This window comes from Harpia harpyja, chromosome 3 (assembly GCF_026419915.1).
Source record: "Harpia harpyja isolate bHarHar1 chromosome 3, bHarHar1 primary haplotype, whole genome shotgun sequence".
Classification (NCBI taxonomy): Eukaryota; Metazoa; Chordata; class Aves; order Accipitriformes; family Accipitridae; genus Harpia; species Harpia harpyja.
This window is the reverse complement of record NC_068942.1, coordinates 80096602-80120186: the sequence shown is the minus strand read 5'-3', so window position 1 is coordinate 80120186 and position 23585 is coordinate 80096602. Positions and strand designations below refer to the sequence as shown.

The window sequence follows — 23585 nt, the reverse complement described above, 5'->3', positions numbered from 1 at the left end:
ATTCACAAGTTACCATGCACACTTCCCATTGTTCTTTAATAAATCTCATACCTTTTTGTGCACAATAATTAGTGGCGTAAAAACTAGTTGGTTGGTAACACTGAAAGGCATTTTGCAGAGCTGTACTAAGCTATATTACCCTAAGTACCACCAAGCACCCACCTTACTCAAAGGTTGTTCGGGATGTTGTGTTCTTGGTATCCCTTTGTACCTGTCAAAACACATCTGAGCCTTACAGTAAGAATTTAACTCATGTGATTCACAGCAAAATGTCAGAGTAGAGGGAACCTCTCAGGTCATTGGTTTCCGTTCCCCGCTACCACAAATGGTCATCTTCTGCAATTTCTTCCCTAGCCTTGTCAAGGGATATATTAACATGAAAATGTAGGATCCACCATCCTCCACACATTCAAACCAGGTAAACTCCTGGACACTGTATCCCCAGCCTTCCTGTCTCAGCTGTAAATATGGATTGAGCTGGAAATCACATTAAAACAGATAAAAGCAAGCATTTCTTTGCACAGTGGATTGTAAGTTCTGCAACTTGCTGCTGCGCGAGGCTGTGGAAGCAAAGAGTGTCAGCGGGTTCAGGCACGGGTTAGATAAATTATTGCACAACAGGTCAATAAATGGAGCTCAAGGTTAGGGAGGGACGTGCCCTCTAACATCTACCAAGAGTGAGAGGAACTACTACCTGGGCTGATGGCTCTCCCTAACGAGCATCTTATGTTCCTATAGCTCCTTGCAGCGTATCTCCCCTTGTGTTGTTCACCCCTTTCCAAAAGCTGCCGGTTAAAAAGCCCTGGTTGTTGCTGCAGGTCACTCCACGGCTGGTAAGGAACTTAAAGCTGGGGCCCAGATGAGGAACTGGGCTTGAAAGAAGATAAAACCTTCTGGTGCTTGACTAGGCTGGGGAAGGGCTCTCAGGCTGTGGTGCCCAAGCCCCTTTGCCACATCCCCAGGGTGGCAGAGGTGGCCGGGAGCGGCTGCTGGTGGTGCTGGCAGAGTCGGCCAAGTTTGGGAACCCGTGGGAGGGGATGGCAGGACACAGAGTGTGACAAGCCAGGTGTTCCTCCCCGATCCTCTGCTTCTAGGCTCGTGTCTCACCAAAGATACAAGAAGCCAAAAGCAGGCTTGCCTTGAAACTCTGCAGCCATGCCTAAAACTGGAGACTCGGAGCAGCTGAGAGAAGGGGGAGCGGAGACATGGCTCTTCCCCCATGCTGGCTCTCAGCGCATGGCTGCAGGCAGCACGTGCCCAGGAGAGCGTGGCTGAAGGCACGAAGCAGCCCAATGGAAGGGCCAAGGTGTGGGCAAAGAGACCTGGGGAAGGGTGAGAACGAGCAGCAGGTTTTGGCAGGAGGGAGGTCGAACCTCTGCACCAGCCAGGAGCGCAGATCTGGGCCTGGGGAGCAGGCAGGGACAGTCCCCTCCAGCACTGCTGAGCATCTCTTCTCCATCTCCACCTGGGGCCAGTTGGTCCTTCATCCCACCATCCAGCTTGTTGGACAGCCCACGGAAAGAAACAACACCGGAGGGACTCAGAAGCCATTTCAGAAATCCTTGTAGAGAAAAGCAGCCCAGCAGCCAGCTCACCTGCAGACTCTAATCCCACTGCAACGGGGAGGTCTCCTCCTCTGTTCCTTGCCACCGTGCATTAGGTGCCTGTTCCTGGGAACGACCATTTGCATCCCACCATGACCAGTAGACCAGAGCCAGGGGCTTCTGCAAAGCCTCTCAGAAGCTGCTCTCGCCACAGCCATGAATGCACCAAGGAACAACCCACCCTGGGTAGGGTGAAAATGGGAACGTGCCAGGAGGACAACAGACCAGGTCCCAAAGAAGTCAGCAGGAGACTGGCCAGAGGCTGGAAAATCTGCTGGATGAGGAAAGACCAAGAGAACTGGGGCTGCCCAGCCCAGGGAGGAGGAGACCCGAGGTCTGCCAGGGGTGAGGACAGCCGAGCAGTCCTGCCACCGGCCAAGATTTTAAGCTGCCTGTGCCTTGGGACAGGGTCACCTTGCAAACTTTCTCCCAGACTGATTTCCAAGCCTACAGCTGAACTTCATTCAGGTGCTGAAGAAACAGAGAGGTTAAGGCAGGCTCCACATCGCAGTGCCCTGGAGCCTGCAGTGACGGTCCTGGGAGGCACTGGTTAAGACATGACAGGGCAAAAGGCTGTGAAACAGCCTGACATCAGCTAGGGAGAGGACACAGTTCAAGGTAAGGACCATGGCAGCCCTTGCTGCCATTTGGCTGTCCTGGTGATGAGGATCTTCATCCCTGGGAAGCCCCAGAGGGCCCAGCATGTGGAAAGGGCTTCAGACCTTCTCCCAGCCCGGAGCCACCTTGCCCTGCTAGTGGCACCAAGCACCAGCTTTGAAGGGTGAACTGCAATTTCCTCAGCTGGAAAACGTAGTTTCCTTTGGGATGAGCAGGAGAAGACGTGCCACACCATAAGCTGGGAAGGTGCTTTGCAGCTTGCTGTGGGCTCGCACGTGTGCTGACTTCCCGTGGGACATTCCTGTCGGTGCTGGCTGGCTCGCCTTGGCTGTTCGGCTGGGCAGGACCACAGAGGCATGCCTGCAGAGGCCCAGACACAATTTTACCCTCTTCTCATCCTTGTTCTCTTCAGATGCTGAGACCCTGCAAGACATTTCACTCCCCACTAGCCCACAGAAGGCAGAAGAAAGACTCCAGTTAACTTCCACAGGCTGTGGATAAGGATCTTGTGTGCCAGGACTAGCAGCCTCTAAGCAGAACTTCTCAGAACCACTTACAGCAGAACAGCCTTGTTCAGAGATGTTCTTTTCATATCAAGCCCATCTCTTCTTTTGTCCCTTCTTCCCGCACAAACACTTTGGAGCAAGCTGCAGAGCATGGCTGAAAGGAAAAGCTAAGCCTACTTCAGACCAAATAGTACTTGCAAGGCCTGATGCTGCTGTAAAGGCCAGAAATAAAAGCCTAACTGGAGAGCCGTGATGTGCAAGGCGGCTCTATTCAACAAATCACTCGGATATCCGGAAGGTGCACAGAGATGCAATTTATTTCACTTTGAGTCCAAAAAGCTCAGACAGCCTCTAAGAGCAGAAAATGCTCCAGGCCCATTTGACGTTTTCTCCTTCTTTCTTTAGTGCTGGAATAACAAATGCAAAAGCCCATTCAGTGAAAAGGCTAAATGCAGGAAACTTTCAGCCGATGCTCAGAAGACTGAAATGTCTGTTTCCTGGCGCAGACCAAGGCACCAGCCCCAAGCACAGCCTGGCCTGCTGGGACCATGAGCAGCTATCTTCTCCCAGGCTCCTTCATATTTTGGAGCTGCGCAATAGGTGAGCTCGGCTCAACAGTGAAAACACCTGTGAGAAGAAAGCAGAGCTGGAAAGATCACAGGGTCCCCCCCTGCAAACTCCTGGCTTGGACAACTTAAGGCCCAGCTGGTTTTGGTTAGGAAACTGTCTCAAATGGTTCTTACAAGACACAAATGTGATGAGAAGCCAAAGCTCTGCTCTCTCCTACAAAGGCTGGTGAAGGCAGGTAGTGAAGTGAGTGAGAACTGTTGACCTTCAGGCTTTGGGAATGGTCCTGGCCACCCCTGTGCGGGGCTGGATCTGGGTTGTCGCATCCCTGCATCTCCAGAGGAACGCTGCAGCTTCCTTGATGATGACGTCCAGCTTCGCAAACATGCACGTAGCTCTCAGACAGACGTGCCAAGGCCTTTGTGGCCTATGATTTGAGTTTTTTTGCCTCTTGTATGAGAAAGGTTTATCATAGGTTTGCTCCCCACTCCACCTGTCATACGTGAGTCCTATTCCTTTCCAGCCTGTCCTGCCCACACGTTCAAACCCGGCACGTGTCCTTTCCGAACTGGAACAGTTATCTCCTGCAGATGAGTGCAGGCAAGCAAGTGAAAACGCTCTGCATAACCTTGCTCTGCTTCTATCCGTAAATCAGTTTTCAGCAGAAAACCCTTTTTTCTCCTTGCTCAAAGCCACCAGAGATGCTCTGTGGCAAGAAGGCTCCCACCTTCCTTCCGCCACGCCAGCAGCCCCACGAGCTGTGTTTGTTCCCTCCTGACCCCAGACTGTGTCTGCCGGCAGCAGCTGGGGCTGCAGGAACACACTGCTGCTCTTGAGCCAGCTGCCAGCCAGGTCTGGTAATGCTGCCGTGAAACAAAATCTTCAAGTGGCTTGGGAAAGAGAGATTTTAGTCTGGGATTAAGGAAAAGGGATTCCACTGAGCGTGGAAAACTCCCAAGGAGGGGTTTCTCGCCTCGCAGCAAGGCTATGGGGTGGCAGACGTGCTGGTGGGGGCTGATTCCTTCCTTCACGGCTCCATCGCCCGCTGCTTCTGACTCCCACCTTGTTTCTTGGAGCTAGCCTTACGACTCTCCACCTGCATGTCAGAAGCAAACCAATTTTCCACGACGGATTAAGTGCCTGGTGTGATAAATGTACTTAAAGTTGGGCGGGGAGACTCTTCTGCAACCTGCAAGGGAGTATTTAATAGTCTAACTGAGCGCCTGCCAGATGTGGGGGTGATGCCGGTGTGATTGGCTGTACACCCCGCGGGTCTGTAAGGACACTTGTGCAGCTCCACGGTCCCTCTGCTCTCTGTCATAGACTGCCAGGGGCTGAAGGAGATGTCGTGTGGTTATGGCATTGTGCAGCGATGCACAGCCCTTAGTGTCTCAGGAGCAACGTTGACAGTGTTGTTTTGTTTTAAATAGAATGAATGAAAACATCTGAGCTTCCCTTTGTGCAATACAAACCCTGCTGCAACCAAATTTTAAATACCTTTCTGCAGGATGCCTCTCATTGTACCTCCCCAAAGAACATCTTCGGCAAAGGAAAGGGGTGAGAGGGAAATTCTGGCACTGTTCAAGGCTCCTGACATAACCTTTCCCCTCCCGTCAGCGCTGGCTTTCCTGCAGTGATTGCTGAGGTACTGGAGGACCAGCGGAGCGGTTCCCTGTATTGCAATGCTAAGCTTGGGTGTGCTGGACGGGCCCCACGCGTGCGTGTGAGCAGTGTTTGAGCGTGTCGGGCTGGAGCCGTTGCAACGCCTTACCCTCAGAGGTCTGGAGGACCAAGGTCTTGCTGTAGGGGCTGACTCCTGTTTTGTTGAAGGCTTTGACACGTGCGCTGTACGTGCTGTTGAAGTGAAGCCCGTCCACCGTGCACATGGTCTCCTTGCCCACGTACACCTCCTGCAAAGCAAGCACAATTAGTGCCCAGACCACCGAGTCCCAGGCGTGGGAGAACAGCTCCCTGTGGTTGTGATGCACAGGGTTCAGCCCTGCTCTGCTACCTGGCGCAGACTTATGAGCACTGGATATGGCTAAAGCAGGAAAAAAAAGGTCTATGATTTGTTCCTTGACAATACTTTGGGCTGCAGAAAAACAAGCGTGACCAGCAGGTCGAGGGAGGGGATTCTGCCCCTCTACTCTGCTCTGGTGTGACCCCACCTGCAGTACTGCATCCAGACTCTGGAGTCCTCAGCACAGGAAAGACATGGACCTGTTGGAATGGGTCCAGAGGAGGGACACGAAAATGATCAGAGAGATGGAACACCTCTGCTAGGAAGACAGGCTGAGAGAGTTGGGGTTGTTCAGTCTGGAGAAGAGAAGGCTCCCGGGAGACCTTATTTGCAGCCTTCCAGTACTTAAAGGGGACTTCTAAGAAAGATGGGGACAGACTTTTTAGTAGGGTTTGTAGCAATAGGACAAGGGGTAATGGTTTTAAACTAAAAGAGGGTAGATTCAGACTAGATATAAGGAAGAAATTTTTTTACACTGAGGGTGGAGAAACACTGGCACAGGTTGCCCAGAGAGGTGGTCGATGCCCCATCCCTGGAAACATTCAAGGTCAGGTTGGACGGGGCTCTGAGCAACCTGGTCTAGTTGAAAGTGTCCCTGCTCATGGCAGGGGAGGTTGGGCGAGATGACTGTCCTGGTTTCGGCTGGGACAGAGTTAATTTTCTTCCTAGTAGCTGGTACAGTGCTATGTTTTTGAGTTTGGTATGAGAAAAATGTTGATAACACACTGACGTTTTCAGTTGTTGTTAAGTAATGTTTAGTCTAAAGTCAAGGATTTTTCAGCTTCTCCTGCCCAGCCAGCAAGAAGGCTGGAGGGGCACAAGAAGTTTGGAGGGGACACAGCCAGGACAGCTGACCCAAACTGGCCAAAGGGGTATTCCATACCGTGTGATGTCATGTCCAGTATGTAAACTGGGCAGAGTGGGGGTGGGGGAAATCGCCGCTTGGGGACTAACTGGGCATCGATCAGCGGGTGGTGAGCAATTGCATTGTGCATCACTTGCATATTCCAATCCTTTTATTATTACTATTGTCATTTTATTAGTGTTACCATTATCATTATTAGTTTCTTCTTTTCTGTTCTATTAAAGTGTTCTTATCTCAGCCCAAGAGTTTTACCTTTTTTTTCCAATTCCCTCCCCATCCCACTGGGTGGGGGCGAGTGAGTGAGCGGCTGCATGGTGCTTAGTTGCTGGCTGGGGTTAAACCACGACAATGACCTTTAAAGGTCCCTTCCCACCCAAATCATTGTATGATTCTATGAATACAGCGCCATAAAACCAGTTTCTGTAGGGGAAGGGGATGCTATTCATATTGGACCAAGTCACAAGGCATCAATCCCAGCCAAACTCCCACTGAATCCCAGATGAGCTCTGCCAGAGAATGTATACAGACTGAGCCCAGGACACAGAAACATCCTTGCAGAAAACAATTTTGCATGCTCTTGGGTGGCAGGATCAAAGCGTTCCTTGGAAGAAAATAAGGTGATCACACCAAACAGGTGCTGACTCACTGGTGTGCCACGCTTCTGCTGCTGTAGCTCCATTTAGAGGAACGGAGCTGTGCGAGCACAGACAGCGGTGAACAGGCCTATGGGCTACCGAAACACACGGCTCCTAAAACCCTGTGTTGACTTGTAATTAGCAGATCCCGTGACAAAGCCCTGTTTGCTGCCCTTTGTGGCGCAGATGGACGCTCTGCGCAGGCAGCTTGCCTGCGTGGGAAAGCTTCGCTGCCCGAGCTGCTGGGGCCATGGGGTGCTGCTGCTTCCAGAGCCAATGCTTGAATCTGGCCCCTTTCCTTGCAGGTGGGTGCATGTCCCCAGAAGTTATAGGGGTGCCTGCACGCTCCCCTGCACTGCAGAGCAGAGATGATGGCTTCCAGCCCTCCGGACACCCCGAGCAGGGCTGGGAGCAGCCCAAGCCACAGCAGACCTGGGAACAGCGATAAGTCAGTGCGCGGGGTCAAGGTGTCCTAACGAACCGGGTGAGATTCGTGATGGGATGCTAAGGTGGCCCTGATCTACCTGGGCTCCAGCACCCATAAAGCTCTCCTGCAGCCAGCACCCCATGAGAGAGAGCACAGCTCCCACTTCACCGCCCCAGGCTCCCTGCAAGGAGCCCCTTTTCGGCTTGATGCCCAAAGGCAGAGTCCTCTTGCCTCAGGACACTGTCCCAGTCTCTCCTGCCTGTTCGTGTGGAAGGTAGCTAACAGGCTGGGCTACACACTGACCTGCTCTTGGCAGGGACTGTCACCTGTATGACAGTCTACACTCCCAGCTCGCTGGGCAAATCGCTGCCTCACATGGTCAACTCACTGTTTTCGGGCAGGAGAATGGCTCAATGATTTGAGAAGCCAGAGATGTTCCCCTTCGTGGCACCAGCCGTGTCCCATCAGCTGGAGCAGCCCCCTATAACCCTAGCGGCAGGAATACCATGTACATCCAAGCCCCTTCCCACTGCTGGCGGGACGAGAGAAGACTGGTGCACTGGGGAATTGCCCTCACCTTGCCAGTGTGGCTGTGGTGAGCCTCGGTCTCCCTAAAACCCAGCCGCCTGCTCCCTTCTCTCTCCAGATCCCACCCATATCACCTATCTTCTGCCTCGACTCTGCTCTGGTTCCTGCCTGCCTGAGTTTCTTGTGGATGAATTCAGAAAACGCAATGGGCTGGTCCCTGAGCCTGCTCCCAGTGGATGTGAACACACCAGGATAATTATCTGCATGTTGGATCAGAGAAAAATCTATTTTAATTGTGTAAGTACAGCAATTTAAAAGCCCTTAGGCCTTAAACACCTCTGCTTGCTAGCAGCTGGCAAACCATGAGTCTTTCACGGCAATTAGCATACCTTGCATGAAATATTTAGCAACCTAAGAAGACGGAGCTTCAAATGTGTTCTTTGCATTCGCAAGTCATATTGGTCACTGGAAATGTATTTCCATCCCCTCAAATAACCTTGCCCCCCAAAAAAAACCCAGAGCTTGTCTGCACCGTTGGCTTCCCTGGGCACCTCAGCAGCGAACCTCATGTTTCCAGGGAAGGAGGGGACTCGCAAAAAGTCTGGGGAACTCTTTGGTCACTTCATGGCAGGGCAATACTGGAGCCAGCAGCAACACCGTGCTGCTGGGACTGGCTTCGTGCTCCAAGCACCTACCCTGAACTGGCCGCCGTTGCCGTCATCGAGCTCCAGGATGTAGCCTTCCACCTGTACCGTCGACAAGGGGGGCTGCTTCCAGGACAAGGTAGCACTGTTGTTGTGGGTGCAACACTCCTCTAGCTGCAGGATCGGGGGGGCCGGCACTGGGGAGGAAACTAAACACAAATTAGTGTAACCCTGGCTGCTAGCACCGCAGAAGAGGAGCAGGGAGATAGCCGTGGCACGCACATTTCAGCTGGAGCATGAAGGATGCCTTTATTGCCTTGGAAGCCAGCAAGGCACAAGGGATGTAACTGTGATCTCGTGGGTGTGGGATGGGGAGCAAGCAGAAAGGACTCTTCTCCAAACAAGCTCCACCAAATTCCTCCACCCTGCAGCCTGGTGAAGCTGAGATTTCCCCAGAGCTCTTCTGCTCTCTTCCTGTTTTCTAATGAATTTTGGTGAAGTATGGCAGTGCAACAATATACCTGGTATAGAACTGCCTGGACTCTTCACAGTAGCTGGTCCCAAACCTGGGACACTCTCCCACACGCTCTGCAGAGCTGGCTGCAGCTGCGGGCCTGGCCTTATCTACGACCCAGCAGCAAGCACTGCTCTGCTTTTCCATCAAACAAATTCACTGCAACAAAATAAGCAGTGCCAGAGCAGCAGAGATGAGCCTCGGGACTTGCAAGAACAGGGAGCACCTGATCTTTTTGCCATGGTGAAGTCTGTCCGAAAAGGGGAGGCAACTGCACAGACTGCGAGACTTGGTGAAGAGATAAGTTTGTCTCTCAACTATGCTGTTTTAGTGCCAGGGAATGATAGCCATCGACCTGCCAAAAAAGGCTCAGGGTCCTTCCACGCTGTCCCAAGCAGAGCACCCACTCCGGGGGTTCCTGTGGGGCCCCCACCAGGGCTGCCCCCTCTGCCAGCTCAGCCAGAAAACAGCCCTTGCTGCTGAACACCTCCAAGCACCACAAGCACATTTCAGAGAGGTCTCCAAACAGGCACCAGACGGTCCCTGTCCTCAGCCTCCGCACGCCTCTGGAACTGAAGCTGGAAGGCTGTGGACCCTATAGCCTCCCATCAGCTACACAGGGGACATAAAGGACTGTCAGGGCTTTTTCTGCTCACACTGCTGTATTTGGGCATCCGCACATGTGTAAGGCAGCCTGCTCCTGCTCTGAAAAGCACGGAGGGGTGACAGCACGACAGGGAAAGGGGATGTCCACTGATACATCCCATCCCCTGGCGAGGGACAGCCCTCCCAAACCTCCTCTCAACAGAGCTGCTCATCTTCCATCCTCATCCTCACTGCCTGAAGTTTGACAAAAGCCAGCAAAAAAAAGACAGAGAGAATCCAGACAAGATGTGGAGGAGCCATGGATGCCTGGGAGAGAAAAGACAGACTTGCTAGCAAAGGTTCACCATTCATCACCTCCCTCTGCAACTCATCCACCTCCTGGGTTGGACGCTCAGCGGGAACCACCAGGCTGAGGGCCTGGAGAAACAGTGTGGAGAAAGCCCTCGTGTTACAGCTAATACAGCAGACGAGATGCTGCTCGTGCCCAGCATGTGCTGGCAATTGATGTGGAATGCCCTGTACCTATTGCTCACCTCTGCTCTTTATCGAGACCTCTGGTGTTGCCCTGCCTCCCCCAGTGCTGTGACACGTGTTTGGGATCCAAACCCAACCTTCTGCAAAGTCTACAAAATGCAACAACTTATTTCCACAGCGAGGGTGAGACGAGAGCACAGCCTCTGTCAGCTCTGCCCTGCCTCCGCAGAGGAGGGCGGGCAGCTAAATTAGCAGCAGATTTGCTCTTATTAATTAAAAATAACCCTCTGGGCTAAATTGAAAGAAGGGAGGGTAGGAACATGCTAACATCTCCATGACGGGTGTGTAAGCAAAACAGTAATCCAGCCCTCCCTGGGTTTGGCTCCCCTCGCTATCAAAAAATGTTACTGACACTTCAAATTAATGGCCTGGCTAATGATGAGCAACTACAAGCGCTCCCAGCAGCCATGCCCAATGCACCCTTCTCACTGCAGCAAATACCAGCGGGGCCATTATTTGAAGATGCTCGTTATCTCTACAGAGGAAGCGTGTGGTCAACAGCCTTCCTGTGTCTGACCGCTGAGAAATGCTGGTGTGTGCAAATGGCTCCCGAGTCAGGAAATCCAGCCGTGACGGCAACGAAGAGCCATGTCAGACCCGCAGCTGGTTGCCTTTCCTCCAGGCAGCTCATTTGTACCACCTGAAGGTACAGGCCTACGTTCAATGTCCTCCTGAGCTTCCCTGCATCACAGCCCATGTGCATCTTCTGTCAGCTTCCCAGGGCTTGCCAAGTCACAAATTGCTCACACGTCGCAGCGGTTCTCTGCTTCCTGCAAAGCGATGCAACTGCAGTGGCTCTCTGTGGTTCGGGAGAGTGCGCACAGAGAGAACGGAGAACGAGGAGGAAATTAAAACTGAAATGAAGGTCTAAGACAACAGGGAGGAGAGGGGAGGGAGCGAAGATGCCGAGATAAGTGGAGTGGCTCTTTGTGCCTTTGTGTTTGGACGGACAATGTGGCTGCCCACAGCAGGCAGCTCGCTAGCTGGCCCGTGCCAGACGCTGCTCAGCACTGAGCAAGCAAGCGTGTGCGAGCAGAGGTTTGGGAAGTGCCTTGTGCTGCTCTTGAGACCCCGGTCCCAACCTGCAGAGTGCTTTCTAATGCACTGCCAGGCAAAACCAAGCTCCCGGCACCTTCATCTGGCACACAGTTGCCCAGGGATCTGAGACAGGGAGGCAGATGGCTGGCCCAGGGGTGCAAAATACGCAGGAATGGGCATAACTCTGGGTCTGCGGTGCCCAGTCTTGCTGGGACAAGATGAGAAACTCTCCTCTCCTGCCCCTTCCCTGTGATGAGTTGCATGGAAGCACTCAGCATGAGCAGAGACGGGCTTTTGAAAGGCACTGGAAATATTCTTACCTTTCATCTGCACGAAGTCGAGCTGATGGATGGACTGTAGCAGAGGGGCGTTGTCAAGGTTCAGGTCAAAGTCCGTGGTCATCCGGGGTGTGAGCGTCCCCTTTCCCCACTGGTCCTCAGTTAAGTGCACTCTCCTGATGAGAGCGTCGGAGATCTGGTGGCAAGGAGCAGCCTCAGCTATCGAGGGCCACCTGGGCTGCACGCTGTGCCTCGTCCCTACCCTGCTCTCCTCCTTCCCTGTGCCTCCCAGGCTGCCATTTCTGCCCCTGACTGCCAAAGGTTGGGACATCACACGTGGTTTCTAGCATCGCCCTTCGCTGCAGCCTCAGATTGCCGGAGGGACCCCAGGAGTTTTGGGGACTATTTTAAAGGCAGGGTCTAGTACCAACGGGACCAGCCCAGGAATGAACGGTGGGATGCAGTTCTCAAGTGCTGTATGTCCTTCTCTTGCTGGAGAGCCACGAGACAGCACATTACGATCACTGCTCCAGAGATACATCACCATCTGCTGCAACCCTCTACTTCTCTGGTCAGAGTAAGAAACGTCCCCGGCCTGGTTCTGCTTTTCTCTGTGAACCTGGAGGTGATGAGAGGTTGGCCCTTGATTTTATGGCTGGAAAAGCTGGGGACATCATCCTGGGTGTAACTCCTTTGACTCTGCTGCATTACCCCAGGCCCTCATCTGTGCAATACCTTTCCTGCTGCCCTCGTAGCCCAGACGTGAGCAGCTCCATACCAACCTGCAGGAAGCCGCTGGGGTCATTCTCCTTGATGACCTCCAGGCAGTACTCCATCAGGCCCGTGGTCTGGCGCAGCTTGACCGTGCAGTGAGAAATCTGGTCTCGCACCACCTGCAACGGGACAATGAGAGCAGCGTGGCTCAGAGAGGTTTGGGAGACGGGAAGCAAACGGGCTTTGGTGCTGTGTGGGCACGGGGACAGGGTCAGGGCAACACGAAGGGAGACAAAGACTCAAAGGAAGAGAAAAAGGCAGAACTGGCCAAGACTTGTACACCAAATTCCAGATCCTTGAAAACCTGGGGAACAACAACAAGCCTCGTTTAGCTCAAAATTATTAACCCACGTAATTATTCAAAGCAGTAGGGAAGTTCCTTGCTCTGTCTTTAATTAAGACAGCTTCCAAATGACAGCTTATGAACTCCATGCAAAGCAAATGCCTACCTCCATAGATACACAGGTGCTGCTGCAGCCCCCATGGGAATGCCCTATCCATCCTTGGCACAGAGCTGGGCTGCAGGGTTGGCTCTGGGGCAGCTGCGCCCAACCGCCCCGGGTGAGGAGCGAGCCTGGTATTTTGGTATTTCCAAGAGGAATGAACGCACCACCTCCCCCAGCTTCAGCTCTGACTACCGATCTGTTTGAGATGCTCATCTTCCCATCAGCTGAGATGGACCACGCTGCAGAATTGCCTCATTTCCTCCACTGGCTGCAGCAGGAGTCTGGGGATGAGCTCAGAAGGAGAGGTGTGCCAGTGAGAGGAGATAAATCCTGCACGCCTTGTGACAGGGCTCCCTACAGCATGCCAAGCTCTGCCTGGGTCTGCCCAGCCTGCATGCTAAAGCACATCTTCTTGCACCCATGGATGGTTCCCCCGGGGAAAAGTGTTTCAGCATCCCAGCGGCAGAGTACAAACAAGCATGTGGTTTGGCCGGTGCCCGCGGGCTCTTGTGACCTTCCCTGAAACACGGCGGGGAGGACAGGGTTCAGGCTCTGACACCGTGAGGGTGTATTTGGAGGTTGGCTGGTTCCTCACGTTGAATCCCTGCAGAAGGAGACAGTGCAGGTCTGCACCTGGTGTCCGTGGGATTTCTGTCATGGGAGATTGGCAGAGCAGCTCAGGAAGAGAGATTTTATGCTTTAGAGGAATGTGCTCATGGCAGGCAATTATTTTTTTTTTTTTCTTTTTTCTGGAGGAGCTTTAAAGCTGTGTAAAGTTCTCCACTAGGACTGAACAAAGCTATGCAGCTCTAGAGACCACAGCTATTCAGGATGTTACAGACAGTAAAGATGAGCTTTGCATCAGCATCTGCAGCTGCAGTGCGATAGAAAAGACTGCAATAAGCAGCGATTAACATTTCTGAAAGCACAGTTGTGTCCTCGGCACCGCGGTCGGTGAATCCCAGCGCCCGTGTGCCCACCGCTCCATAGGCACAGCAGCGCTCGAATGACCACCCTGGGCTGAGGACCACCTCCTCCTGTGAGCATCCCTACTGGTCTGAGGGACGGGGAGGTGAAACGAAGCACGTCAGCCTCCTGCGGTGAATGAACCTGCGTTTCAAGGGGGGGCGATGACTCCTGCAGGGCAATCAATCACATCATGTGTTTGCTTAATTATAATTTAATCACCTCTACTTAATCACCTAACAGGAAGAAAAGAATTACCAGTCTTGCAACTTGGGACAACATATCTGCTTCTGTGAAATGCCACGAAGCACTCTCCTAGCCGGCTCCTGATTTTTAGGGAGCAGCCCACTCCTTGCTGCTTTTAGCAATCCCAGCCTGATGTTTCCAGCCTGTGGCAGAGGGGAGCCGGAGCAAGCCCAGGCGCTGGGGAGGGGGCTGCAGCCAGCACACCCCATGTGCAAGGTGGACAAGGCAGCAGGGGGAGCTCCCATATTGCTCCTCTAGACCAAGACATGGGTATGGAGTCTTGCAGAGATGCTGGATCACTCTGAGAAGGGGCTAGCGAGCAGCATGATCGGCACACACTGGTTTTGGCCTCAAACGCTGTCATTAGAGGGAAGAGTTCATTCAATGCCAGTTTCTAACATTTGAGTGCACTGGGATGGAGCAGAGGCAACAGCTAGTCCTGGAGATCTGGACTCCTACACTGACCTCTGCCAAAGGCATGGGCAAGCCCCTGGACTTCTTTTCTCCATGGGGATGGCCAGTCCTTCAGGATGGGATCCAGAAGGTACAGTGGGGGTGCAAAGCCTTGCAGCAACCTGCAGACCCTGCCATGCAACGCAAAGCAGCCTCTTGTGTTAAATTGATCTCTTCTGCCCAGAGAGAGGGTGCTGGGGAGTTGTTCTACTCCTGCAAGGGTTGTCCACTGTGTGGCTGTTGGGTCTCTCAGCTGCAGATCATGCTGTTACCACCAAGTGTGAGATGAGCCCAGCCTGCAGTCTCCAACCTTGCTGTTAGAGCATAAACTGACTGCACTGACCGAGCCAGAGAAAGGTTTTGCCTTCCCTGCCTGCTGGGCTGCAGATGGGCAAGTGGGCATCCCACCCTGAACACCCAGAAAAGCAGCCTTCTTCTTTCATTTGAGACCCCTCTCCGGGGAAATGCACATGCCACCAGGAAGACAGCAAAGATGGGATTGGTAAAACAATCTTCTTATCTTCTTTGCAGCTTAAATCTCTGTCTGGTTTGCCCAGGATAATGAATTTGTGAGCCTCTCCCTGCCCTAATAGATGCTTTTGGAGTATTACCAGCAGAATTGCCATCTGCTACCGCCAGCCAGACATGAGCCTCCAAGAAACAGCATTTGCTTGGTGAAGACAGGCACAGTGTCCCCCCAGGACAGTCCTGGACGTGTGGCTGGCTCCCCCGGTACCCACTTGGCCAAGAGACGGTGTTACCGGCGAGGCAAGGGGACCTGCCACCACTGCTCTGGTGTCAGCGTGAGACCTGCTGGGCTTCCTGGCACTGGGAGGAGGGAGCTGGGGCACAGAAATGCCGGCCCTGGCTTTGCCCCTCTACCCTGCTCGTTCCCTGGCAGCAGGGTGAGGTCAGGCCAGCGCCAGGCAGCTCCAGGCTGATTAATTACCGAGCTTCCTAGCAGATTATCCCTGCTAATGAAGGTCTGGTCCGGAGTGGAAGTGCTTGCTGCAGGCTGCCACGGAGGCTACATAAACCTTTATGCATGTGGGTGCAAACTGAGATACAAGAAATTCCATTTAAACATAAGTAAAAGCTTTTCTTTTTTTTTTTAAAGGTGGTCAAAGACCAGAACAGAGAGGCTGTGGAGTCTCCAGCCTTGGAGACATTCAAAACCCAACTGGAGAAAGCCCAAGGCAGCCTGCTCTAGGTGCTCAGAAACTGCACCCAAAGCAGCGGCTGCAGCTCTGTCCCAGCCCACACCTTTAGCCCCAGCGATCCTGCCCTTCTGTAACGCTGTGACCCCCTTTGGGGACCAAGCACCTATTCATCTGGAGAACTAGAGCATGAAACAGCAGTCTAATTGCAGCATCTACACAGCAGGCAAGCCAACAGTAGAAATCTATGTTTCCCTTCACCACCAACAAACTGTTTTCAAGGCAAGATGAGGGATCTTTGGTTGGGACCTAGTGGGGCTTCATGGCTTTACAGTTTCTGCGCTCCGCACAAGAGAAATGGGACACAGACAGGAACAGCGAGACTCCATGAAACACTTTGATTAAGGAAATGAAAGGTTTTAAAAATAAGACATAAACATCTCCCACACCTTTGAAAGCACAGCCTAAACCCAGTGGGGCCAGTGAAGCCCACAAGTTTTCCATGCTGTTTTTTAAGCATCCTGTAGTTCTCCTCATGCATCGGGGATTTCCACTCCCTGGGGTACCTCAGCTCCCTGTTACCCCAGTAATGAAGAGTATTTTGATTGCAGTATTCACCAGATCGCCAGGAAAACCAGGCTGCCACGAATTCTGCATGGAGGTAGACAGTTTACAAACCTCTCCTGAAACTACACGGGTAACACACCTCACTGAATGGTGGCATCTTGCGGGAAAGGGCTAATGGCTCATCTGGTGAGGGCATTTGGGCAGCTCCATACATTTTGTTTGTGGTTGTTTTTATCAAATGCCTTTTCTTCCCTTTAGGTACCAAAAAAGGCAACAGCCAGAACCTGGCTGCTAATTACAGCCTATAAAAAGGACTTTTGCTGTGCACTCACAGCAGCTCACTACTACCTTAAAATAGGAAATTTATTTCAAGAGCTTTTCTTCCCCGTAAGATGACATTTACTATAATTTACATTTTAATACAGCTCCTAGAAGGCAGTAACATCTCCACTCATCTCTACTTAAATGTCTTCCTCACCTTCCTCCTCTTTTTAGTACTTGGCTAGATAACCTGTTTTCAAGGCACTCAACCTTACTTGAACCTCGTCTCCTCAGCATCCAGGACGAGTCTTGCTGGGGATGTCACACGGAAGACACGGAGCCTCCTCACCCCAGGCACACCGTGGCCAGGGTACGGCCACCTGCACGGTTGTGTTACGGGGAGCAGTGCTGCTGTGCTTCGCCGCCGTGCTGCAAACCCAGATGGAAAAATCCCAGATGGAAAAACCCCCAGGACAGATCCCGATGGTTTGATTGTGCTGAATCCCACAACCACTCGTCCTCTGAGCAGAGCATTTCCAGGTGGATGTTTCCATGGTGACTTGTCTCTTGCTATTGCGAGAGGAGGCTCAGGCTGGAGCCGGGAAAAGCAGAGCTGCTGCGTTAACAACCCCGACAGCACGTCCTGGAGGCTTGCGCAAGCCCGTTCTGATCAAAGGCTTCTGTATGGCACCAACAAGTGTGGGAAGGTGCGATACGGAGACCTCGTCTCCGGTGCAGAGCCACTGAACATGGCACATAGACAGATGCTATGGAGGATAGACTTGATCCAGCTCTTCAACAGAATAAGAGGAAAGCTTGAGGGACATCAGAAAACCAGCGGCATCCCCTGCAGCCCGATCACGGCTCTGCAGAGCTCCTTGTCCTCTGCCCAGCTCCTGCTGCTGATGCCCTTCCCAAGGTGCTCAGACACCACGGCAAGGGGAAAATAGTGCAGTGTGAAGGGATTTGCAAGAGAAAGCAGCAGTGTGGTATCTGCATCTTTGGGAAACAATGCACCTCGCGATGAGCTTATCTGACCCGTGCGTCCTGTTTGGTGTTTCCATACAGAAAGGTATGGTACAAGAAAGCGAACCTGTGCTTCTGTCCTGCTTCTCATCCTTTCACACCAGTCCTGATCACCAGTGACCTAATCCAGCGGGGGACAAGTTCCCTTGGGCTTCCTGGAAAATCCTGACTGTAACCCTCTAAAGAAGGATCATGGACCAGCATTTCATCTCTGGAGATCCAGTGCTATGGACAGGAGACCTTGGTGAGTGTTTCCTATATAATTAGCTGCCCCGGGAAATGTGGCAACTGCTGTTTGCCTGCAAGGGCTCTGCAGCCAAAGCACCGTGGTGAAATCACAGCCCAAAGACATCCTATGACCTGAAGGCCAGAAGAAGGCCAGAATGGTCCACCACACTGCTGAGAGCTTAAAGGAGTTGCAAGCAGAGCTCGGTCTATGTGTGCTGTGGACTGAGGAGATTTCTTCCTGGGACAACACTGCAGGGAAGCCTCTGTGTCCCCTGCACGAACCAGCCCGTGCTGTAGGGCATCTTCCCTTGGGGAAGACCATACTGGTCCTTTGAAAACCAGGGCCAGCAATGAGGAGCAGGACAGCCAAGGGGATCTGTCCCGGAGATGGAGCAGGCACCTGGCCCCACTGCTCCTCCAGATGTTATTTTTTAAAGCCCAGGTTCTTAATCTGAATCCAAGTGTAGGGGAAGGTTGGGGAAAGGCAGGGAAATGTCCCTTCCAAGTTCATTTCCTCCCAAACCTCCCCCCGCTCCAGAGTAATTAGTGTTGGCCCACAGGCAAACCTGGATTTGTGCCCGCCTGCATGAAATATGTGTCAAGCCAAAGTAGGTCAGTCCCAAAGTCGAGCTGACCCCAACTCTGGGTGCCGCATGGAAATGGGAACTTGGGCTCTCCAGTGAAAGGCGCCCGCGGCACCGCGCCAGCCGGCAGGCTCTGTCCCTCCGCGCCTCCTCTCCTCGCTCACGCGGTGCCATGCCGTGCCGTGCCGGCCAACCTCCCAGCAGGCAGGAGGGGCAGCCCACGGAGAGATCGGCTGCAGCCAGGGCGCTGCGGCTCCACGCCAGCTGCTGGAGCAACGGATTCGGATCTGAAAGGGCTCCTGGGTGGCACAGCTATCTATCTCACTGGTCAATCTACCTGCTCATCTCCTCCTCGGCCGAGATGCTCTGGGCAGTGGCAAGTGGACATGCAGGCCAGGCTAGGCTGCTCTGAACTGGTCTCCTGTGGGAAGGGGTGAAGCTATCACCACAAGCCAGCAGCCAGTGTTGTCCTGTCCTAATGTGAACATCAACCAGGACAAGCCCCATGGTCCTGCAGGAGGACCCACCATGGGTCCAAATTCAGTGCAAAGTGCGTGCCAGGGCATGGGTAGGAGGAGATGGCGCTGAGCAAGCAGCATGCTGCTGCGGACGGGGCGGGTGGAGGTGGGGAGGTGGCCCCTCTCCTGCACAGTCTCGCACCCTGCACACCCTCCTTCCCGACACCGTGGAAGGATTCCTGCTCCCTCTGCAACACTTCCAGTGGTCCAGAGCCTCGGAGCGAGACCTGGGGGCTTTGTTATCCCCTCCAGCCTCAGGCAGCAAGAAGGATGTCCCGTCAGGAGGCAGCTGCTCCAGGCACAATGCTGCTTCCCTTTCGTGTCTCCTCGCGTTCCCCTGACCCTTTGAGCGAGGCCAGCCCTGTCCGTGCCCAGCTGGAGCTGCAGGTGCTGCCTTTGTCCAGGGATTTCCTTGGAGGGGGCAAAGGGGAAACCCCCACGCAGCGATGACCAGGGCAGCCCCTTTTCCCTGGGTGACAGAGCAGGTGGGGACAACAGCAGTGCTGGGGAAGGGGATGCGGGGGACAGGCTGCAGGGTCGGTGGCGAACGCTCGCCTCGGTGGCCCGGTGTGGCCGGGGGACCCTGTGCGTGCACAGTGAGGACAGCAGGGAGGTACCCAACAAGACTGAAACTCTCCTGCACCCCCTGTTCCGTCTGCAGCTTGCGAAAGCAGGCAAGAGCCTCTCCGTCCCCATCCCCAAGCCAGAGGGGAAGGATGTACGTTCACCTGGGCTGCGTGCCAAGGCTGTGTGTCCCAGCCTGACGATGCTGAAACCCCGGGAAGCAAATCTCAGCGTACAGGACCTTAGCTGGCACTTGGGTAGGTCACAGCTGCACAACTCTCCCCATACAAGCCTAAGACCAAGGCAGCACCACTGCGTTTATTACTTACCTCCTCCATCCCCACAAGAATTAAAAGGGAAAATCAAATAATTTCAGGCTAAAAATCTGACCAACACTCCACAGGCTGCAGAGCAGAGGGGAGCAGCTTCTGGATTTTAAACACCAGCTGCTGTGATGCTACTGATAACTGGATGCAGGCTCGTGTGCCACGTCTGCCGGAGCGTGCAACGCCACGGAGCCCTTCCTGCCTGTGCAGCTCCTTTCCCACAGCTTCTGGGGAGCTGCAAGAGCTCAGTCCTTCAGGGAAGGAGGCTCAAGGGCTGATTTTAAGAGTCCAGTCTGAAACCCAGGGGCTGTTCCTTCTTTTAAGGGCCAGGCCTGCCTAATGACAGAGCCCGGCTGATAATAAGAGTGGATGGAGGTGGGATGTACATGTACATGTGTTGGGGGGACAGGCGATACAGTAAGAGCAAGCAGTGGGATGCAGATCCTTTCCTCTGGCCAAAAAGTGAAAGGCCTCCGTGGGTTGCGCTGAGCCGTGAAACTGCTTTGTGCTGCCCAGCTTTGTGAGAGTTTAATTAACCGTGCCCTGAAGGGGAAGAGGGAAAGAGAGCCCACCAGGCAGTGGGGGTCCTCTCTGCACCTAGAAGACAGGTTGGCAGCAGAGCATGCCTGTTTGGGGTTGTGCTTTATTGTCTGAGCACTGATGCTGGGCTCGGTCCCACAAAGCTGCTATTGTCCATCTCCTGATGGAAACGCTCACAAGCCCTCGCGTTGCAGTGCCCGTCGTCTGCAGGCAGACCAGAGGCTGGTGGCCTCCTCCCTCATTTTAGGCAGGTCCAGGAATTCCTCCGGGAGCGTCCTGGGTGGCCCAAAGCAAGGCTTGGGGGGTATGCAAGTGGAGCCAGAGAAGACACACAGATGTTTCTAGCCAGAACACTGAAATGCCCTTGGAAGAGGGACTCTGGAAGTACAAAGTGACATTGATGCAAAATGCCTCAGCTGGCCCCCATCAGTGATGGCCAGGGTGCAACTACCTTGTCCAACAGACACTAGGCACTGCTACACCCACTCCATCACTCCCAGGTGAGATTTGGCCCTTTGCTTCCTTTCTCAGCCCCAAACCAGCTGGAAAGATGCAGTGTAGTGACTGCAGGAATGACATAAGCCAGGAGCCCATTTTCACAGCTCAACGCTCATGGTGAGAGCTGCATCTCAGCTCCCCCAACACCAACAATCACCTCTCAGTGCAACCACCACCCTGAGGCCATGAGGTGCTCACTAAGTATAGAAAATAGAGAATTTCTGCTCCTGCCTGATGACGAAAGTGGCATCTCATGACACCAAGTGCCCCAGAACTTCAGCTGAAGCCAGCAGAAGTTACAGGCACTCAGCTAGGATTATGCTAGTAGCTCAGAAGCAACATGGGACATGAACAAGGACATTTTCCAGCCTGTGGATGCTGCACACATGGCTCTGCTGACCTAATGACTAGTAATTGGCCCAGTAATGGAGTAATTCAGTGGGAACCACCACCTGGAAGAAGCAGCGCTTTGCTCAGGGCCTGTCACGCTGGGAGCGGGCTGGTCATCTGCAGCAAAACGGAATTTAGCTAATGTGAAAAGCAAGACGAGCGGCTTTCCAGTGCCCTCCCCACTCCTCCTGCGGCGCTTCACCCCAACAAACAGCATCACGATCCTCATCCCCGTCCGGTGGCACCCTGCAGAAAGCTCTCCGACCACCCGAGCTGGTGGGTAGGGGCTCACCTTTAGCTTGTGCTCGTGCTCCTTGTTGACCCGGGACAGCAACTGGGCTTTCCTTCTGTTGAGGGCGTCGATGAGAGCGTCACACTGGGCCACCAGGCAGGCCTCGAACTCCACGCTGTTCTCCTGTGGGTCAGAGCAGAGTATCACAGCCTGGGGCATGTCTCCATTTCAGTCAGGAAACCTGGATTTTTTTTTTTTATAGTACCACATAGGCCATTTTTATATGTGTAGCTGGACCACTGCGATTCACATAGCATTAGCACATGGGATGCTTACGCCCTTGGCTCATGGCAAATGCGGTGGTGGCAGGTGAGAAACAGGTTTGGTCCATCCTGCCACATCCTTGAAGCTACTTATGGCAGAGATGGGAAGGGCTGGGGTCTCTGCTGCTCCCTCCGTGACACAGGCAGCTTTGGGAGGAGCAGTCTTTGGGAAGGCTGCAGGGGGGTAATATGAAAAGTCAGGTGTGGGCCCCTTTGGGACAGCACCCACCAAACCAAGCTGGGGAGATGGGACAGAGGATCGCAGAGAGCAGCTCATCCCGGTGGGAAGGGCCTGTTCCTCGGCCAGGAGACACAGTACCTGGATTTGCTGAACCATGTTGCGGAGTTGGACCAGGAACTCTTTTGCTTCCTTGGCTCTGTCTGACAACCCGTTCAGGGCCTGGGAAAGCTGGCTCTGCAAGGGGAAGAAAGAGCGAGGTCACTTCCATGTCCTGGACTCATCCTTGTGCTAGAGGAGCTGATGCGCGTGCGATTAGGGCTGGGGACGGACTGCAGCCCAGCACTGCCTTCCCGGGGTGTGCAGCCTTCAGCAACGCATCGAGGTGTCCTTCTGCCCCTGCTGCCCTGAGTGTAAGGAGAAGGAAAGGAGTGTTAGCCATCATCACAGATGCCCCAGGTTTGGGAAGCAGATATTCAGTGTCCACCTCTTCCACAGGCTCCCCTGGGTGATCAGGGACAAGCCACATCCATCCTGGGTCGCAAAGTGAGCCAGTCGCTACCTCCCCTGAATCTGTGCTCTCCAGGGAGCCAGACGCCAAAAATCCTGTAGGATCTGACCCACGTCTGCTGAGGATGATCAGCAAAAGGGCACAGGTCAGGCCACCTGAATCAGACTGAAAATCTCCCAGTCCCTCCTGAAAGCTAAGGTAAAGCAGGATCTTCCACTGCCACGCAAAATACTGACTGCTCCTTCCTCCTCCGGTGCTAGGGGTGGGAGCGCACACCCACAGCCTGCTCCGGCCCGCACTGAGCTGAGCGGCATAACATGCTAATAATAATGATTATGTCTTGTGCTTTTTCATTTTTGTGGCACTTTCCAAACACTAACTCAAGAATCTTCCCCTTTTGCAATGATTTCAGTAAGGGTTATTATCTCAAGAGCTGGGCAAATCACCCACAACAATTTACCTCTCAGAGAGATTTTGCCTCTTTTGTGGGCTGCAAATTGCCTGCAAACACCACGCAGGTTTTGAGGTGTGATCCTTCTTTGCGGCAGACGCAGAAGGGAGCCCAGAAGATGGCTGATGTCCCCAGATCTCTAAAAACCTAATGCGACCATTCCTCCTGTGATCAGGACGCTGGCACCTGCCCCGTTGTGCCCTGCTCCCCCAGACTCCGGTGTGGGAAGAGGGAGGAGGTGAGATGGGAGAGGGGAGCAGGGGGAGTGACGGTGCAGAAGGGATGCAAGGTCACTGGAGCGCAGCGCCTGCTGAGATGGTGCTTGGCTGAAATCAAGGAAAAAAAAAAATTGCTATCAAAGAGACAAGGTAGCAAACAAATGGTGACCATTTAATGGCCCAGAAAATGACCTTACTGCTGCTTCCCCAGGAGATGTTAATATAACCCTAGTGATTTCTGCATTTCCTTTGTAATTTATCGTGCCCGAGTCATTAGGATGTGGAGCTAATCAGCGAATGCATCTCTAATAAAAATGGGATTGCTAAGTCAGCTCAGCAGGTCTCCCCATCTCTCTCCTCCCTCCCTTCCCTGAGCAAAGGCTGGAGGAGAGCCGAGGCTGAAGCCCGAGCTGCTCCCCACGCACTGGCAGCCTCACGCACCGCAGGGACAACCCAGCCCTGCCTCATCCTCTCCGCTGTGACCCTGCAAAAGCCTCCATCGCCCTGCTCCATGCTCGCCCTCCGCAGCCCACGCACGGCTCCAGCCCTCCCAGATTTAGGAAGATGTCTTAAGCCCCGCAAGGTGGTTTGCTGAGCACCGAGCGCTGCAGGGCCCTGGTCTTTGATAACGCAGGCAATTAATAGAGAAAATGAGTAGGATTTTGTTGTGTTTACAAGCTCCTCATTAAAATTGCAGCATGGTGGTTTTTTTTCCTTTAATAAAGTCTTTGGAAGGCTTTTTTT

The 23585-nt window shown here is 53.4% G+C and overlaps 1 protein-coding gene across 14 annotated transcripts in view; it reads right to left on the bottom strand.

Annotated features, from left to right (window-relative positions):
• TRIM9 (tripartite motif containing 9) overlaps window positions 1–23585 on the bottom strand; it is a 69761-nt gene that overhangs the window by 8586 nt on the left and 37590 nt on the right. For 9 of the 14 annotated variants that reach the window (XM_052783635.1, XM_052783641.1, XM_052783642.1 and 6 more), the window contains exons 2-7: window positions 21803–21898; window positions 21221–21343; window positions 12167–12277; window positions 11427–11580; window positions 8466–8623; window positions 5067–5205 (exon numbers count right to left, since the gene is read on the bottom strand). In XM_052783635.1, coding sequence (XP_052639595.1) covers window positions 5067–5205; window positions 8466–8623; window positions 11427–11580; window positions 12167–12277; window positions 21221–21343; window positions 21803–21898 — 781 coding nt within the window. Of the gene's footprint in view, window positions 1–9; window positions 1903–3387; window positions 5206–8465; window positions 8624–11426; window positions 11581–12166; window positions 12278–21220; window positions 21344–21802; window positions 21899–23585 lie in introns of those variants that run through there. The other 5 variants (XM_052783636.1, XM_052783644.1, XM_052783634.1 and 2 more) reach the window with 3 other exon arrangements.